Raw genomic sequence first — 20,397 nt, 5'->3', positions numbered from 1 at the left:
GACCAATAGCTCACAGTACTTGAGTTGAGATAATTATTTAATCAACAGATTGAACGCGAGAAATTTTTGAGTCTTCCAAAACATGTTCCACATGGTGTGCCCAACCAATAATGAGTAGTCTTATGCACACCTTGTGCGCTTTCATCCTGACAAGATAAATGCATGGTTGAACAATTTTGGTGGGGCATGTTTCCGAAATACTTAAAACTTTTCAATCTAAACAACAATAATCTGTAGAGACCATCAAGTCGAAGCACACATTTTATGCAATAGAATTAGATCAGAAAATGAGAATATGGTACGAAACAGAGCTTCTTCACAACCAATATGCAGAATCACAGCAAGAAGGGAGAAACAGAAACAGAGAGCAGAACAGCCTCCTAACACTGGTTTTCCAGGTGTTTTTGTTTCCTCACACATTCTCTTCCAAGTTTTAACAACATAGATTGACAATCCAAGAAAACATATAAAGAACTACTCCTTAGATGACTTGTTGATGAGTGACTTGTGGATATGCGGGATAACGCCACCACCGGCAATGGTGCCCTTGATTAGGGTGTCAAGTTCTTCATCTCCACGAATCGCAAGCTGCAAGTGCCTCGGAGTTATACGTTTTACCTTGAGATCCTTGCTCGCATTTCCTGCTAATTCCAGCACCTCTGCAGTCAGATACTCCAATATAGCTGCTGTATATACAGCAGCTGTTGCACCCACCCTTCCATGGGCAGACGCCCTTTCCTTCAACAGACGGTGAACCCGTCCCACCGGGAACTGCAATTCAGACGTAATTAAATAGTTTCAAACAAAAGATGGTATGAAATGGCAGTCACCAGAAACAAGAGATAGATGAGGGTATGAAATCTCTTGTTTGACCCCAAAAAAAAAACGGCTTAGAAGACAAAGTCAATATTAATTCGATGGGGCACCACATATACCACAAAAAGACACCGGGTACCAAGAAAAATAAAATGCATTACTCGATCTAAGCATGCATCTGGAAGCACACAACCGCACACAGATTCATTAAACATATACATCACAAACCATACCAATTCGCTATGCTCGGTCAACAACGGGGAAATTTACTTCAAAAATTTACAGGGATTGGCCTTTTGGAAGTGTCAATGCAACAGTTTGCAGAAAACAGTATGCCACCACTAACAAGAGACCCACTTCCGCGTATAATCTATTTGAAATTGAGAAGTTATGTTGAATGAGGAGCGTCCATCCATCTCGATCAAATATCGCCTTCGCGTCTGAACCTCAAATATTGCCTTCACGTCTGAGCCTCAAATATGAATAGAATGTAAATTTGCCTTTTCTTCTGCATCTCCATGGCATAAACCGCGTTTTTACAATCTTAGCTTTTCCCGAGATTCTTCATACTCATTACAAATTCCCTGTCTAGTCCATATATTGAACTTTTTTCTAAAGCAAGCCCTCTGCCAGATCGTATTATATGCATCCAATTGACTTGATAACATAATCTGTTGAGTGACTTGACTCTTGAGTCCACTAGAACCTATCCTTCAGTAAACAAGAGGTATCAGTTGATACCGCCGTTTCCTTGTTTACCTTCTGCCTAGGGTTAGTTCCACTCAACCATCAAGGCAATGCAACTACGAAATAAAAAAGCTAGAATAGCTCCCAGTAAAACACGTTTGAGCACCACATATATCATAGGCATGTAATTATAGCAATATTACTACTTGGGCTGTTTCCATTATTCACACAAACACTCCTTCCATTTTGTTGTAACAATGCTTCAATTACTCAAAACAGTCGCAGACAACCAATTAACAGAAGAGAAGCATTTGGCAGAAAATGCCAGGTTGGGAATCCCTTTAACTTTTCACAGCCCCCCTTGGAGGACAGTACCATCACAGTTTTCCTTCCTAACACATCACACGTATTTTTCCACCTCACATAGAAACTACTGCAGGTAGCCAACATGGCTCCACTTAGGAGAATAAAACCTCACACAGCGATGAAAGAGTATTTTCACTAACAACAATGGGCTTATTTTTCAAAATTTTGCAATCGTTACTCACACAGGTTTAAAACATTGAGGCACAATACTAGAACCCTAAAAGGAAAGTACTTCCAGTGTTAAAGTTCCTTTAGCAACTAACAGGCTTGTATGCAGCGTCGCAGACCAACTAATGTCATTTCCCTTTCAACTTTCAAAGAGTGCATTTGTTAATACAGTATTTTGAATATGTCACGAGGAATCAAGGAAAACATCTCCGAAAAGGTTTTAATCTTAACCCTACCTAGTATTCTCCATCCACTCAACAACAAGCCACACATTCATTATTGTATGTTGGATTTGCTTCTTGATGCTTAACCGTACTTAATGAAAATAAAAAATAAAAAGTTCAAAGGCAATCACAAGCTACGCCAACCTAACTAAACTTTTATGCCCAATCAATTGGGGTCAGCGCCTCAGCAACAACTAGACGCCAGAAATTGCTGCTCTTTTGAACCAAACAGACCAGAAAACAGCACAGTGACTCAGTGAGTCACCCAATTGGACAACCTTAATCTGATCCCTCTTAAACCTTGGAAAGGCAACTCAGAGGATGACATAGATCTCAGAATCCAACAAGTGATCCCAAGCTATAATGGAATCTCCCGTCAAATGAAGGATAAAGACCAAAGTCACCAAACACAAAAAGCACGAACAACTGCTCCTAAAACTAAAACCAACAAGATACAGTGGCAAGGATCAAGGATCACAAAAGGGAACAGAAAAGAGGCAATCATAGACAGTCAACCTAGCCGCTCACTAACAGACTTAGAGAATTATCGATGCTTTCCTTGGCAAAACACCAATGCACAAATATCATCTTGCCCGATTTATTACTTAATGACATATTGACACCCTTGACACCATTAGTTTCATTTGTATAAAAAAAATGTAAGAATTCAATAACCGAGGCATTATTACTTATGACACCATCAATTTCGTTTGCAACAATAATCTCAGAACTTAGAAAAACAATCAATGGAATTCCATTATTTTCACCGTCAAAAGAGACAGCCCAGTCGGCATGTTAGTTCGAGCTATGACAGTATTAATGCCCATAGAGCAATATTGCACCAAGGAATGTACCTTGGATTTGATACCAAATCAGTAAGGGAGATTAATGGATCCCTTCATCTAAATCCATGTGTGTGTCAAAAGCCAGGAACCTTCCAAACCAACAATGCAGGAATAACTAAAGTGGACAATAAGGTCACCCCTCTAAAATGGCTGTATTGGTAGAAACCACCTCTTATTCAGCAAAACTAGCTTCCCAATGAGAACACTTTCCGGTATCTCCAACAAACTTTTCTTTGCACATATGTGTCTTGGTCTGGGAAGTACCATTGGCAAGACTTATGCATCTGCGATTGTCCTGTCACTCAACGGGTCCTTCCCCCTTGAATCAGACAAAGAAAGAAGGGAATTCCATTGAGCTTTTACGCTTTCATGTTTACAACTCAATTCATCAGATGACTCCAGGGATGAACCCAATCCGGAATATGAACCATAAAATAAAAGACCTAGTAAACCGATCACAACAATACCAGTTATAGTACCTATTAGCCAAAGAGGAATCCTTGCAGTAGTATTGGCCATTTTTAACCCTCTTCCCTCCACATTTCAGCAAATGGTCATGCTGGAGGCATAAATAGCCATGGATAATCATGCAATGAGATTCTTCCGTATGATCTAAGAGAATTCCTTCTATGTTGATTCTCAATATTGAACAGATGGACACTAGATGATGCTCACTACGGGGAAGGAAAGAAAAAAAAAGAGAGAGTCTCCGTTTGGATGGATGTAGATTTGAAATGAAAGGGTAAGACATACAATTCAATAAGAGTAGCCCAAATGAGATTCACTAGCTTATGTATGGATTTGAGAATGTGTTTGCATGCTTTATCATTATGGATTTCACATATCTAACGTGGGGTTGCAAGGCAAAAGGCACAAGCTACCTACAGGCTACAGCTAAACCTCTTGTATTTTTGACAAAATTAATCATGAAATCCCTTGATTGAAATCCACATCTAGCCCAAGCTTAGCCTAACCTTGGTCACATAATCCTTTGGGTAGGATCCCTCGCCAATTCTAGTAGTTTGCGATGTTTTTCAAAGACCCTTTCACACCCGTATCCGCGCCTGTTGCATTATGTAACTTAGAGCCTAAATACCTTCTTAAATTCCCAAACTTCGAATTCGATAACAGTCCACAACAAAACTAAGATATCCAAATAGACATGCATATAACTTCCACAACAGCATGCTAAGAAAAATCTCTCAGAACCCTAATCATCGAAAGGAAACGAACTGAAATCAGGAAAAAAGAAAAAAAAACAGAGAGATTTCTAGAGAGAGAAGAGAAGAGAACCTGGAGACCAGCGCGAGAAGAGCGAGAGACGGCCTTCTTCTTGTCTTTGTCCTTGTTGGCTCCGTTTGCTGCGGAGGACGACGACTTTCCAGTTATCAGGCCTTTCGCTCCTTTTCCCGACATTTTCCCGCCAAAAAACAGAGAGGGAAAGCTAGGGTTTTCGCCGGTCGATTGCTGGACGGCGGGAAAATCAACGGCAGAGAAATGAGAGAGAGAGAGAGAGTCGACGCCAAGCTGATCCTGATTGACGAAGTTTATTTGGCTGTGCGACGAAGTTACCCCTTTTGGATTTGATATGACAAAAATAGCCTAGTACGGAGTAGTATGGAAAAATTACTGAACTCCCCCACGTGGTGCCGTCTTTTCCCATCACACATTGGGGGCACGCAGGGATGCAAATGATCCTAGCTTACGAAGCTCGTTGGTAAAGAAATCTCTATAAATGAGTCAAGTCAAGCATAAAATTCGAGCTCAAATCCTAAATGAGTCGAGTCAAGTGTCGAGTTGCTCACGAGAAACGAGGTTTGCTTAGAGCCCACGATTTCCACGATTTCTTTTTCCTCAACTCCTAATTTGATTTATTTCATCCATAAACTAATACTACTACTAGCAAACAAAAGAACTTGGGGAAGAGATTGGAAGGTGAAGTCTGAGATAGAGGAATTTACGGACCTTGTATCAGTCCATCAAACAAGTTCACAAAATTATCTTCCCCGTTCTATATCGTCCAACAAAGAGACTAATTGACTCTTTTTGCCCAGAAAATTGGCAGAATAACACCTCGCGCAATGCCATGGTCATTTTTTCCCTTTTTACTATCGTGAAACATTTTCAAATTGGTTGAACAACATCAAATCAGGTAGTTTAGGGTCACAGTTCGCCCAAGAAGTCAATGATTCAACTAGGTGCATACATTGTGGAACGCCGAGGAAATTCTGCTATCACCAGACCTTCAATACGCATGTACTGCTATCGCTATGCAACCCTAAAGTACTTACAATTACCTTATGCAATTCCAGTCATATTGCTACAGTAGAAGTTCTAGATATGAATCATATCATAAGAGATTCACATTAACAAAATAGTAGTACTATCAAGTTTAGTTTGGCAGAATTTGGTACAACTTGTTGGGAATTCTGAAAGATATTTTCTTCGTTAGGGTACCAAATGCCTCTGAAACAGCTCTTGAACTTCATAGACAACCGATGATTAAGAAAACCAAGACAACAATTCAACAACTACCCTGATTTTCATTTCATTTCATTTCGGAAACATCTACTATCAATTTGTTGATCAAAAAACATTAATCTATCATTCACCAAAAAAGAACCCCTTGAATGTGATTCTTAACCGAGTCTGGCATGTTCCTTTGACATATACAATCACCGTCTTCTTAAACGTCAGTAACTATTATGAGGACCCGGAAAAAACATAGTCACAGACAAGACGATAAAGTAAGTACAAAAAAAAAAAAAAACTTCGGAATTCAACGTAATTCTAGACGAGGACATCCCGGAGGAAAATCACACCCACACGGTCACCGACTCAGCCAATAAGAGAGAGAAAAACATGTCTAACGGTGGTGGTTAGGCATCTGTTGCATCTTCTTTCTCTCCAGCCTTCCCTTCTTTGTCAATATGAAAGCCCTCGATCTTATGAGCGACCTCATCAGCTGCAGCGTTTGATTTCTCAGTCACCCCGTTTGCGGATGCATCATTCTCACTAAGAGGCAATGGGCCCGTCTGCCATAATCTAATGGTTCCGTCTTCTGATCCTGAAGCATAGGATTCCCCTCCAGGCGAGAATCGCACACAGTGGACAGGACCATGGTGGCCCTTATTGCACCCTAAAACAATGGAAGTGATTAATCACAATAAAGCTCATTGAACAAATGAGTTGACAGTTATCACCTATTATCACTTACAAACAAGTGAGAGTCATCACCATAGTGACACAAAACAACACAACATTTTATGGAATTTCATGTATAAATTAGTGTTAACAAAGATGTTTTCGATTTCTCAAAAAACTTTCTCCACTGCAAAATTAATATGCTACGAGGAAGAAAAGTAACTTTCATTTTAAATCGGTTACTGAAAAGTGCTTTGCAAATTCAATTTTGCAAACAGCTGCCAAACAGCGCCATATATAGGTCGAGACTTTAGGGGGTAACGACAACATTTAAGTTGTGACGCCAACCCACTACCATCTGGACAAGGACAGTGAATGACTGGTGCCTTTTAAGATCAGGCACCAAGCAGTTTTAATTCAAAGAAGATAATTTTCTGTTTTCTAGTGGTCATTTCAGCAGACACATACCAATCTTTTCTCCAGTATGGAAGTCAAAAACATGAACCCACAAGTCTTCGCCTCCGGCAATGAACTTGTTGCCAAACTTTGGCTCCAATGAAGCCGATTCCACATTGCAATGCATGTCATAGCTCTTCACCAACCCAAAACTGAAAATTGAACGAGTGGAAACGTATAAAACCAATCAAAGCCGATTTTCTTATGGGATGTACAAAAAAACAAGGTTCAATACTTACTGATTTGCATCCCAAAACTTAACGGTAGACCCATCTGCAGTAGTTATATAGCGGCCATCCTGACTCACTTCAGCACTGGTTACAGGGGACTTGGTCTCAAGAGTTTGAACAATATTTCCACTTCTCAAGTCCCATAACCTATGATAAAAAAAAAAAAAGTCCCATAACCTAGAGCATAACCATTCAAATCAGAGAGAATATTGTGGAAAGGGCAAGGTGAAGAGCCAACAGATTACCACCCACTCATGCGGTTAAGATACAAATTAAGGAAAAGTTACAACTAAAACCTTAAAAAGGAAGCGAAAGGCTCAATTGAAACAAATGGTGAAACGGGCATCAATGTGTTACAACTTATCAATGATCATAGGGTGTGGGTGATCTTTACATATCCAAGTTTCCAAGGGACTATGGTTATGCCGCTTCACCTTTCAAGTGATCAACTAATAACAAAACCACACATAACCTATAATTTTCTCAATGGTGTTACTGACATCCCAAAGAGACACTGTGTAAACAAAGAAGAGCTGGTCATCTTGAGAACTAGTGGAGTTGGTCTTTTAAACAGCTTTTTATGAAGCAGCTCTTCTTGTTGAAGGATATTACGCTTCTTAGTTCTACACATATCTTGTTGAAGGATCGACATATCTCCCACCAACACAAACGAATTGAAAGACACAGGATTACTTCAAAATGGCACTTGATACATAAAATCCACTGAATATACATCCATATATTATTTCTCTAGAAGTATTCACTAAAAAAGATACCAAAACTGTACATTTCTTTTTTTGGGCAGGCGGTAGAAATATCCAAGATGTTTCTGTAAGAAAATGTACGACAAAGAAACACTGATTTTATCATGATACTGGAATAACAATGAACATGCCGGGCACACAAAGAAGACAAGGATTTCAAGCAAGGGTTCCACAAACAAATTGAAAATTTTCACTTAAACGTGGAGAATAGCTAGTTCTGAAATCATGTCTTCAGCTTTAGCCTCAAGTGCCATTCGAATTTGGGATTAAAAAAAAAATATTGAAACACAAAGTTCACTCCTCCATCCATTCTCTGGGACAAGTATCTCATGACTGATGAGATAAGAGCCTAAATTGTACTCCAGAAGCTCAATATTACACGTTGCCTTAAGCCAAACTTGTGATACATAACGTAATTAGATTCCTACTCTATCAACAAATGTAAAAACATACAGTATAAGCCCACAAACAAAAGACAACTTTAAATTTCCAAGGTACAAGTAGCAAGGCGGTAGTAATATCCTTTTGCATACCTCACACCCCCAACATCACTGCACGAACTTAGTATGGTCTGGTCACTGTGGAGCCATGCAACAGTTCTTACTGAACCAGGAGACTTGTCAACTTCTCTAGCAGGTGCATCTGGACGGTTTAAATCAAAGATGCGGAGTATTTTCTCAACACCACCAGTGAGTAGGAGGTGTGTATCCTGAATGATAATTGACAAACATTTAGTTCAAACTAAGTTCAACAACCATAAAAGTGAACCTTAACACCACCAAACAATCAGTACTAATTCGATCATTTGTAAAACAATAATTGATGTTTTATCAACAGAATATAAAGTATCAATCAGTGGTTTTAAATGGTTTACTAAAAAGACTGCAGGATACATGAAGGTAAAAGCAACAGTAACTAGCCAAAAGAACATCCTCGCATCAAGGGAGAAAAAAAACAAAAGGGATCATAAAATAAAAACCGGGTTATCATGCCTGGAGAACCTTTACATACAAAGATCACAACGAGAGAAATAGAAAATCACTTCACAGACTCCAAATCCTAAAGTGGCATGCAAATCTTGCATGGTGTATATAAAAAAGATCTAACATCTAATAAGCCCCTACTAGGTGATTTATGAATCAAGTACACATTACAATCACAGGCACGATTAGGTGTCAAAGCATGAAAGTTCAAGATTTGTGCAAAAAAATCAGATATCAAAACAGATCATTGATCCGCGCTGAATTTTTGCACTAGGTCTCAGCATCTGATAAGCCATACTTTCCAACTAAGCTTTTGCACTGGCATTCGAGGACTCATAATAAACTGTAGCTATTATATGAGGGCATAGGACAAAGAATGACAGAAGTATAAAGAGAGAAGAAAATCGAAACTACCTCTGAAAAGGCACAAGCACGGACAATGTGTTTGTGCTCGAAAGAGTGCAATTCATCCCCCGTCAATGCATCCCATAACTTCCTGGAAATAAATATATGTTAAGAAACCAAATCCAGATGCAACCTTGTGAATACTAGCAGTCGAGAATTCAAGAAAGTCAATTTGAAGCTCTCAGCAATGATATCATCTATTTGTGAGTAGTGACAATAAAAGAGAATGCAAAGTTACAATTGTACACCTCAATTATCCTAAAAAGGAAACAGGCAACACTTGCAGCACTTGTCGTATCATAGAGATAAAATGACATGGATACATAATTGAACCATTTTCATTAACCACATCTACAAGAAGATAAGGCTTAAACATACGCAGTAAAATCAGCAGACCCAGATGCAGCACGTAGAGCATTAACATCGAGGCAGCAACTCCACACTGCACCTTTGTGCCCTTCAAAGGTTCCGATCCAATCTCCTGTCTCACCATTTCTTAGCATAGGTGTGGAATCTACATTACAGATAACAACCTATGGATCAATATTACACACACCCAACATATGCAGGCATCTTTCTTTTGCACATGATGGTAAAAAGAATAGAAGAATTGTTATCTAATTAAGACAACCTGGAAAACAATTGCACTTGGATCATGATGCAATTCATTTCAACAATCTTCAAATAAACGATATACTATCAACAAGTCATCACCAAAATATAAGAGACAAACAAACAAAGAGAAAAAAAGAAAGAAGAGGAGGTATATAATTAAATAACAACAATGCACAGGGAAATAAAATAAAAAAAACATAAGCAAACATGGCAGTCAGTAAAGCCCCAAAAGAAACCATTACCACCCAAAGAATTACAGATGATGCTAAAATCTAAATGTGATGTTATTTTGTACCAGGTTCCACTTGGAACTTTGGACTGCAACTTGATCTATTAAATAGCATGACTTTCAGCATGAATTGTTCAGGTATTCATAGTGTTAAATGCACCCATACAGATAAGTTATGGATGTGCTCCTCTTTTATCATCTGTCTACATTTTATTAACTTGTACAGCGGTGGAGCCATGATATGAATTCAGAAGTGGCTCTTTTTTATGGGAGTCCATTTGTTTCATTGCATGTTTTGCGCAAAAGTATGAAGAGGATGGTTAAGTGCAAAGACATGTTATTAGGCCTTGTCGCAGGCTTCTTTTTGTTTGAATTAAAAAAAGAATAAAGGCTTGGTCCAACTCTCTTGTAAGTTGTAACATTGAAATAAAAGCAATAGAGATCCTATTGTTCCGATCCAGACCGTTTATTATTTAAACCGGGATTTTACAGTATCTGTGTATGTACATTAAGCTGTTCGGATACCAATAAGTAACTAATCAAATGACATTATTGTAAGAAAAAAAATCCTTCGTTCAAAATTTGGGGCGGTACTTATCCCCAACCCTACTCCATGTGGCTCCACCACTGCTTACACTCCTATTAACAAAAAAACTTCCTAGAGTTTAATTCCCCGTAGTTCACTTTACTAAATTCTAATCAACTAAGACAAAGAGCTTACATTCCTTTGTAGCACCAGACTTAGTGTGTTGGAATATATACTTCTTTCGTAAAGTAAACTGATATGATTAGTCTTCCCTAACTAAGGTCCAGTGACTTAATGGGATCAAAGAGCTCCAAAATGAGTAGGCAAACCTGTGTAAGACAAACTTCCAACAAGTGTGGTTGACAATACATGCGTGTATGGCATTTGGTAATGTCATTCTTCTTTAGTACCCAGCAACCAAGAATTGGTGAGTGCAGGGCAAAGGAACAAATCCTTGAAACATTATTGAAATGTTACTTTCCGAATATTAGTTGCATGCCTGTAGGTCATAACATAAAAAAATACAGGATAAAAACTTAAAATCCGAAGGTTCATCTAACAACTTGGGAATTCAAATAGGGTTTGGTTCAGTCATACTCAAAATGTCAACCTAAATCCACAAATGGGCCCACCCATTGGATGTGTAACTTGTAACAATCATCATGGGAGACATGCCAACCCAAATGGTGGTGATCAACTTCTAATAGCTATTTACACTGATGCAACTAAAATTTCGTCATTCTAAAGCCGAATTCAACAAAGGGAGTAAATAAAAGGACATTTCATGAGCACATATGTTACAATTAAAACTGTATATACAGAAACTTTCCAAAGGAATATTTTTTTACCCTTGCTGGCACTAATGAGAAAATATCCATCCGGTGTAACTGGGCTGTAGAACAAATCAACCACGGGCCGAGAATGCCCGTGACACACGAGCGGAGCTGAAGCCTTCTTCTTGTCCATTACCCAGAAAATCCAAATACCCAGAAAACCCTAGACTGATCCCTTTTATCAGATTCAAAAGGAAACTTTGTGCAATGTACTCGACGAATAGATCAATCAACTAACACCAAACTCCCAATACCCACAAAACCCTAGACTGATCTTTTCAAACAGATTCAACAGAAAACTTTTTGCAATGCACCAGCCGAATAAATCAACTAACAACAGAACCCTAATTGCAACCAAAAGCACCCAATTGCCTATAGGTGACAACTTTTCAGGTCAAGATTTTGTGATTGATCGTGCCCAAGATGAAAGAACAATGAACCAAACAATTTACATAAAAACGTATATGTAACGACGGGTAACGTAAAACGGCGGCAATTAACAGAGAAACCCTAATTGGGAGTGCACGCCTCCTAATTCTATCAACCCAAATTAACTGATCATAGAAAGGGAGGAAACAAAAAAAAAAAACACGGAAAAATTAGAAAATAAAGAAACTAGCTATGGGCAAAGCGCAGAGAAGCAAGGAGCTTCGCCAGGTATATATAGTGTGAATATTCGGTTTCTTCTTTTTGCCCTTTTTCTTTTCTTATCCGTTTTTAGGGTTTAATTTTGTTGTACTATTTTGTAAGAACAGCCCTGTGTTTTGAGAATTTTGTTTAGTGGCGAGATAACAGCGCCTTTGGATTGAGTAATTTCAAAAGAAAATAAAAGAAAGGGTTTTGGTTTTTAGCCAAATCATACATTTAGATTAACTATTTTGGTGAGAAATGGAAAGAAAAGTACAGAAATGAAATGTTTTGACTGGCTTCTCCCCTTTTTTACTTAATCTCACAAAAAATTGTACTAGATTTTGTAAGAAATGACTCTTCTTTCTTATCACACCCTTTCTCATCATCCAAAGGGGCTGTAAGTGTTGAGGACATGGGTTGCAAATGAAGTGGGACGTTGCAAACTGTTCGAGACCCGGCTCGGTAAGAGTTTGTTCGAAGAATCAATAAGCATACCTTGAACTTTAATTTTAAGCTCATTTATTAGTCTAAGTCTTACAGTATTTGACTCAATTAGATTTCAAAACTTAGACTCAATAAATACTACATATAGTATCATTTTAGGATCTATTCATGCTGATTTCACCTTTTTGGGTATTTATTCCTTTTTTGCACCTGAGCATATTCAAGAAACAAATTGAGATAGGGTTTGTCCAAGGTTTTGCTCCAAATTAAAGCCTCTTCTTGATCGCAGTCACCACGTTGGAGCCTCATCTCCATAATGAAAATGCTATTTGTATCCTAGTCCCGTATGTCGAGCATAAACGTATCATTAATGATTAATCTTTGTATCCATTACATTTGATTAATAAAAAAATTTTGCTGCTCAAAAAAAAAACTAGCTCCTTAAAATTCGTAAACAAGCTCAAGTTCGGCTCAAATTTAGAACACGAATTACAACAAAAACGAAGTGACATAACCAGCCCACAATCAATTGCTGACAACAATTTGTTTGCGTCAATGTTCGTCACATCTCCAAATAATAATATAGGATCTCAAATCTCATGCAATTTTGTTGGAGATGAAATTTTATCGTAGATGAGAAAATAATTGAAAATGGACTAGGCTTTTGAATTATTGCTAGCAAATACACATGCGCAGTGTACATTTTTTTTCCTCTTATCCTGTTGGAAGTGGGCTTTATTTGGGCTGATGCTAGAACTGGGTTGATCACAGCACTGTAATCCAACGCAGGTATAATTGGGCCTACCAGTAGTTTACCGAGCTTGACCATTCCAATTTCTATTCGGCCCAGTGCGACCTTATGTATATCTCCTTCTTTTTTTTTTTTTCCCGAAACGGATAGGAAATTGATTTTAGCACTCAAAAAATTGATGGAGGGGCTTCAAAACGACGTCGTTTTTTGTATCAACACAGTTTAGTTTTGGAGCCCCTCCATCAATTTTCGGAGGGCCAAAATCACAATCCTTGATATCTCCTTTCTTTTGTTTGTTGATACTGTATATCCATGGACACTTTTCCCTGTTCTCTCAACTCTTGTTCGAGTCACCTCTTATATATACTGTGCTATGTGTCTTGTGATTATAGCTTTCGAATAGGGGAATGAGTTTTTTTAGGGCTAAGGTCCTTTGTACTTAATTTTATTGGTGTGCTTATTTTTTAGGACGCACAAACATATTGCATATTCATAATAAAAACAAGTAAAAAAAACACTATGGGAAAAGGTTATTGAAGGAAAGGATAGCACACATGTTCGTGCTCGCCCGTTTAGGGACCTCTCTTTCACTAGGTGACGGGTTCAACTCCCACATTACCCATCCCTCTCTGGTTCTCCCATAGGATAGCTTAGAATTGGAGTGCTGCTACAGGTACATAAAATTGGGGACCGAATCCGGACCGACGGCCGCCGGCGAGCCATCTCCGGCCACCGGACGGCCGATCCGAGCCGTCCAAAAATTCTAAAAAAAAAAACCGAGGGGCCCCACGCGGGAATCAACGTCATCCGAGGTGTGTAGGGTGCTTGATCGGAGCACCCCTTTTCGTGTGTATATGTATTATACATATACACACGAAAAGGGGTGCTCCGATCAAGCACCCTACACACCTCGGATGACGTTGATTCCCGCGTGGGGCCCCTCGGTTTTTTTTTTTAGAATTTTTGGACGGCTCGGATCGGCCGTCCGGTGGCCGGAGATGGCTCGCCGGCGGCCGTCGGTCCGGATTCGGTCCCCAATTTTATGTACCTCTATCATTTTTGCTTAGAATTAGGATTTTATTTTTATTTTTTTTAACGCAAGGTGGTCTGGGCCAATTTACGCACAATTCAGATTAATTCTTACAATTCCTCACACAGCCGTTTCACATCCTTACGCGTGGAGTTGAGGTGGCCCCATTCCCAAAAAAGAGTTCCTGGCAAGGAGAATTGAATCGTAGACCTTAGGAGGGAGCAAACTTCTAAGTCCCACACAAGACCACCTGACCAACCCCTCGAAAACGGGGGTATTATAGTGAGGACCCTGTAGTGCGGTATTGGATTGTCCGTTTCCTCAATCAACGGTTCAAATATGTTTGTTAACTTTTACCGGTAATAATTAATTTTGATTGGTATGAGTGTTTCAATAAATTTGAAATTTTGATTACGGAAATGAACGATCCGATGCCACACTGCAGAATCCCCGGTTTCCATTTTCCAACCCCTCGGGGTTGAGTGTCTGCATGTGCTTGTTGACGCGCTTTTCGGTTAGGCCACCAGAATGGAGGGAAAGAAAAATATCTATTTCAAAAAACTCAATCACATTACCATACCTAAATGTACAGGGATCCATGGTTTCATCAAAATGCAGGTGTTCGTGTTTTATTTTATTTTATAATAATCGGATGTTTGGACCAGCTTGAACGCACCTCAATTAATTCTGAGATCATAAAGTTAACGATCCAGCAAACCCTCTAGTGGCCCCAATGTTTGAATTATTTGCCCTCCGTTAGATTCAAACATGTGATCGACTTCGCAAACGACAAATACTTATTTGTTTTCTTATGTCTGCTTGGCCAAACCTCTCGCGGTTCTCCCGTCTTTTAGTATTGCACATGCCATCGCATCAAAATACGAGAATTATATTGCCGACCAACAAAGGAATATAATGAAAAGAGGTGGAAACATAAATTAAGTAATTTGGCAGACAATTAAACTAAGATTAAATTGAGTGCATAACCGAGATCGAAATCATGAACCTGCACATGGGTTGCCCGGAATCACATCGTTTGACTCTACCCATTTCCAAGTCTCTTTGATTGATGATTTCAAAAAAATATATATATGATTCTGATATTTTTTTAAAATTTTGTTTTGTACCCCCAAATAGATTAGAAAAACAAAACTCTTGTAAAAATAAGGAGTATTTGGTTTTCCTAGGTGCAGGATAATTTATAGAGTAAATTTCACTGACCACCCCTCAGATTTCTGACGAAAACAGAGATCTCTCGTGAGGTTTTTGAAATGTCACTTGCCTCTCTTACACTTCCTTTACCTGACAATATAAAGATTCCCTTATTCCGTTGTCCGGCCTCTTACCTCGTTAACTTGGCTAAGCTAATGAACAAAGACCCCTTCTCTCTCTCTCTCTCTCTCTCTCTCTCTCACAACCACAAACCCTATACTTCTCCCATTGTTTATATTGGGAGAGGTAGTTTGAGGTCATTCAAAATGTATACTCTCTCAATCCCGCAAAGTTTGACAAGTGTTACACTATTTGTCCTAACTTTCTCAGTTTGGTATATTTTGATATTATTATTTTGGCATTGTTTTTGTTTTAACGAAAAATATCTAAAACTAAAAAAAATACAACTAAAAGCTAATTTTGCTGAAGAGATAAATAATCAGAAATATTTGTGAGTGTTATTTTCTCTGTCTTTTATAACTTTTTTTTTAACATTCATCCAAGTTTTTCATACTTTTTTCTATATCTCGTCGGGAAGAATCTAAAAAATTCATTAGTATGACCAAAAGCTAATAAGAATTTAACTAACCACGAAAGTAAGGCCTCGTTCTCTTGAACTCAACTTAAACTGAACTTTAAATTTGAAAATTTTGTCCTTATTTAATTTTTTTTTTTGCATTTGTTAGTTTTGCGCCAAACTTTTGTGAGTTATTGATTCGTCTCGACGAGAGGAATTGGAAAAATAATTTTTTTTTACTTTTACCCAAGTATTTTGAGAAATAACCATTTTTTAGCAAAAAAAAAGGACATTTTAGTGCTAAAAAGTGGTTATTTCTAAAAATACTTGGGTAAAAGTAAAAAACTAAAAATTTGGAACAAAATTAACAAATGTAAAAAAAATTCAAATAAGGTTAAAATTTTCAGATTTAAGTTAAATTCAAGAGAACGGGGCCTAAGCTAATGTTTAAAAGTACTTAACTTCTTTTTTGATCAAGGAAAAGCAACTTACCCTAGAGTATCCACATCAGACTCTTTATATTTTGGACCAAATTACCCTTAAAAATTCATTTTATTACTTTAGCTACTCACTTTTAAAATGTCTACTGCATCAGACTCTCTATATTAAAGTTATCACATTTAAAATATTGTTTTTTCTTCCTCTCTACTCAATTAAATATTTCTTGGCAAGGGCCCTGTTTGGGGCACAACTAATGAGCAATAAATTGATATTTTTTGGGGGCCTATTACGGGTTTTACAAAGATGATTCAAGCTGCAAGTCATTCTTAAAATACTTTTTTATGGGTTTTGAAAAAAAATTAGCTAAGTCCTATATCGGTAATGGCTGTTTTAGAATCTGTAGGATACCCTACGCATTCAATTTAGAAAGAAAAGGGGTTGAAAGAGACAAAGTACCAGATTGAAAATTAATAAAATATTCTTTAATTGGTGAACAGTAGCTCGCTTGAGATAAAGAGGCACTTTTACAAAATCAAAATTTTGACAAGTGATCCCCACCACTAACGAGGCTGATATGTGAGCCCATTTTACACATTTGGCTCGCTACTATAGTTTTGGTGAGAAGTAGCTAGTGTGATGTGGATGCTCTAAAAATGATAATCAGTCTTACATATCGATATTTATTCGATCCATGTGTTAAGATAAGGGCGAGCTCTTCAACTCTACCCAAAGTACAATGGCTATGTTAGCTAGCCTGGCAGTTGTTTTTTGTACAAGAAGATTATAATGATATTCATGTTCTTATAGTAATGAAAGGGCAAAGTTGTCATTTCATCTATCCCTTGCTCCAAACACCTTCCCAGAGGATCTGAACAAGAACCTCCATTGTTTAATCAAGACCATGTGGCTTTTGTCACATTATCCCAGTGATGATTCATGACTTGGATGAAGGAGGGAGACATTACAACTTTTTCTTTTTATAACGGAATGTTTGGGTCAGCTGCGCGCACCTCGATTAATTCCGGGGTTCTAAAGTTAACGATCGGACAAATCTTACAGTAGCCTCACTGTTTGAAATGTTTAATCCACGTAAAATTCTAACATGCAACCTCGTGGGGAGGAATTAAAACTTGGGAAAATGACGGCCCAGGACTGGTTTTAATAATTAATACCCTCCAAGGACATGATAAGAACAATTGTTAATGTTGAAAACGTCCTTGATGGGTATTAATTATCAAAACATGTCATAGACCGTCATTTTCCCTTAAAACTTGTTAATTTAGGACCCATTTCCATTTGCCGGTAAAACAAGTGGGGCATTGGGCCATATTTATTTATAAACTGCTCCCCTTTTTGAAAATAAATTGCATTTATATATGGAGTAGTGGTTTTTGAATTCTCCATATGTTGGACCCTCGGACAGAGCAATAATTTTTGAATTCTTCGTATTTTGGAACCTCGGATTTGTACATATTTTTTCTATGGTTGAGATTTACAGGTAGTAAGACTAGAAATATATTTGGAAAGAATGAATATTTGAAAGAATAATGAAATAAAAACTAAAATTGATGTTTCCTAATCTTATTGTGATTCCTTATTTTTCAATTTTTCCTTACTTTTCTAATAGTTATCATATCAGTAAAAAACGATTACCGTGATGTCTCTCTTTCCCTCATACATTAATTCCAAAACGGATTCTAATTTTTAATCCAAAATTGCTCTCTCTCTCTCTCTCTCTCTCTCTCTCTCTCTCTCTCTCTCTCTCTCTCTCTCTCTCTCTCTCTCTCTCTCTCTCTCTCTCTCTCTATATATATATATATATATATAGACACACACACACACATACTTAGGATCCAATGAGGGATCCCCGCACGGCCTTACCGTGCGGGACTCCCCTTTCCCGATCAAATTGCGACGATCCGAGCTGCTCAAAGTGTGTAGAACGTGATTTTAAGGGTGCCCGCGAGAAATCAGCAAAAAAAATGATCGAGAAGGGCTTGATCCGAGCAGTTTTTTACTGAACCGTTCAATAAAAAACTGTTCGGATCAAGCCCTTCCCGATCATTTTTTTTGCTGATTTCTTGCGGGTACCCTTACAATCACGTTCGAATCACTTTGAGCGGCTCGGATGGTCGCAATTCGATCGGGAAAGGGGAGTCCCGCACGGTAAGGCCGTGCGGGATCCCTTAGAGGATCCGGACTGTATATATATATATATATATATATATATATATATATATATATATATATATATATATATATATATATATATATATATACAGTCCGTCTCCCGTAAGGACCACCTCATTTTAATAAAATGCGGACCTCCCTTTTTCCGATTGAATTTCGATGATCCGAGCCGCTCAATGTGTTCAGAACGTGATTTTAAAGGTATCCGCGAGAAATCAGCAAAAAAAATGACCGGGAAGGGCTTCATCCGAGCAATTTATGTTTGTTTTTTATCGAACGGTTCAAACAAAAATCACGTTCTGACTATATATATATATACCATAATTAGTCAGTCTCAAATGAGGGAGTCCTTATTTTAGTTAAAATGCAGACCTCCTCATTTCTCCCATTTTTCGATCGAATTTCGATGATCCGAGCCGCTCAATGTGTTTAGAACGTGATTTTAAGAGTACCCGCGAGAAATCGACAAAAAAAATGACCGGAAAGGGCTTCATCAGAGCAGTTTTTGTTTGAACCGTTCGATAAAAAACAAACAAAAACTGCTCGGATGAAGCCATTCCCGGTCATTTTTTTTGCTGATTCCTCTCGGATACCCTTAAAATCACGTTCTGAACACATTGAGCGGCTCGGATCATCGAAATTCAATCGAGAAATAGAGGTCCGCATTTTATTAAAATGAGATGGTCCTTACGAGAGACGGACTGTATATATATATATGGGCCCTGTTATTTTTGAAATATATTTAGGTTGCTAGATGTTTTGTTGATTGAGTGATTAAGGGGAAAAAATTGATTAATTATATATTTGGTTATATGATTTATTATAATATGTTGGTGGTAGCAAATGTATTTATTTTGTTGCATCTTGATTCTAAGTCATAGTTTCATCTTCGCCTTTATTAGGTTGAAAGTCGAAAGCCAATGAAAATATACATGTCCCCGTGTTTCTGCATTAGAGTTAATTTTTTTATTTACCTTAATTTTTTATAGTACATAACACAGGGGTGTAAGACTTATCCATACTTAACAAAAGATAAGTTGTTATAATGAATGATTACTTTGATCCAATAGTTTAGGCTTATTCTCTCCCTTTCAGTAAAGTGCTTACACTTTTTGCACATATTACACAATTGCCATGTAGATTTATTTACTCATAACAATTATACATTAATGTTTATGTGATTTTTCAAAAAAAAAGAGAACAAAATACCAAAAATTTTCAGATTCTGTGCTAATTTGAAGAATATATATATATATATGCAGTCAGTCTAAAATGAGGGAGTCCGCATTTTAGTTAAAATGCGGACCTCCTCATTTCTTCCATTTCCCGATCGAATTTCAATGATCCGAACCGCTCAATGTGTTTAGAACGTGATTTTAAGGGTACTCGCTTAAAATTGACAAAAAATATGATCAGGAAGGGCTTCATCCGAGCAGTTTTTGTTTAAATCGTTCGATAAAAAATAAACAAAAACTGCTTAGATGAAGTCCTTCCCGATCATTTTTTTTGCTGATTTCTCGTGAGTACCCTTAAAATCACGTTCTGAACACATTGAGCAACTCGAATCATCGAAATTCGATCGGAACAGTGAGGTCCGCATCTTATTATAATGAGGTGGTCCTCATAAAAGCCGGATTGTATATATATATATATATACACACACACACAGAGTCAGTCTCAAATGAGGGAGTCCTTATTTTAGTTAAAATGCGGACCTCCTCATTTCTTCCATTTTCAGATCGAATTTCGATGATCTGAGCCGCTCAATATGTTCATAACGTGATTTTAAGGGTACTCGCAAGAAATCGGCAAAACAAATGACCGGGAAGGGCTTCATCCGAGCAGTTTTTGTTTGAACCGTTCGATAAAAAATAAACAAAAACTGCTCGGA

General features: G+C 37.8%; 2 protein-coding genes across 3 annotated transcripts; both read right to left on the bottom strand.

Annotated features, from left to right (window-relative positions):
- Nucleotides 1-246: 246 nt before the first annotated feature.
- LOC131309792 (probable histone H2A variant 3) lies at nucleotides 247-4,793 on the bottom strand. The gene is made up of 2 exons (XM_058336401.1): nucleotides 4,400-4,793; nucleotides 247-771 (listed from the first exon to the last, which is right to left on the bottom strand). The coding sequence occupies exons 1-2, from the start codon at nucleotides 4,520-4,522 to the stop codon at nucleotides 475-477; spliced, it is 420 nt and encodes a 139-aa protein (XP_058192384.1). The 5' UTR covers nucleotides 4,523-4,793; the 3' UTR covers nucleotides 247-474.
- Nucleotides 4,794-5,684: 891 nt separating this feature from the next.
- On the bottom strand, nucleotides 5,685-11,982 carry LOC131309789 (uncharacterized). Of its 2 annotated transcripts, XM_058336398.1 has the most exons (8): nucleotides 11,623-11,921; nucleotides 11,307-11,524; nucleotides 9,467-9,602; nucleotides 9,098-9,179; nucleotides 8,234-8,409; nucleotides 6,946-7,083; nucleotides 6,719-6,858; nucleotides 5,685-6,245 (listed from the first exon to the last, which is right to left on the bottom strand). In XM_058336398.1, the coding sequence occupies exons 2-8, from the start codon at nucleotides 11,422-11,424 to the stop codon at nucleotides 5,986-5,988; spliced, it is 1,050 nt and encodes a 349-aa protein (XP_058192381.1). In that variant the 5' UTR covers nucleotides 11,425-11,524; nucleotides 11,623-11,921; the 3' UTR covers nucleotides 5,685-5,985. The 2 variants fall into 2 exon arrangements, with proteins under 2 accessions (XP_058192381.1, XP_058192380.1); XM_058336397.1 differs by having other exon boundaries at nucleotides 11,307-11,982.
- Between the last annotated feature and the right edge of the window lie 8,415 nt (nucleotides 11,983-20,397).

This window comes from Rhododendron vialii, chromosome 12a (genome assembly GCF_030253575.1).
Source record: "Rhododendron vialii isolate Sample 1 chromosome 12a, ASM3025357v1".
Classification (NCBI taxonomy): Eukaryota; Viridiplantae; Streptophyta; class Magnoliopsida; order Ericales; family Ericaceae; genus Rhododendron; species Rhododendron vialii.
Note: the sequence above shows the minus strand (reverse complement) of the source record. Positions and strands in the feature narration are given on the sequence as shown.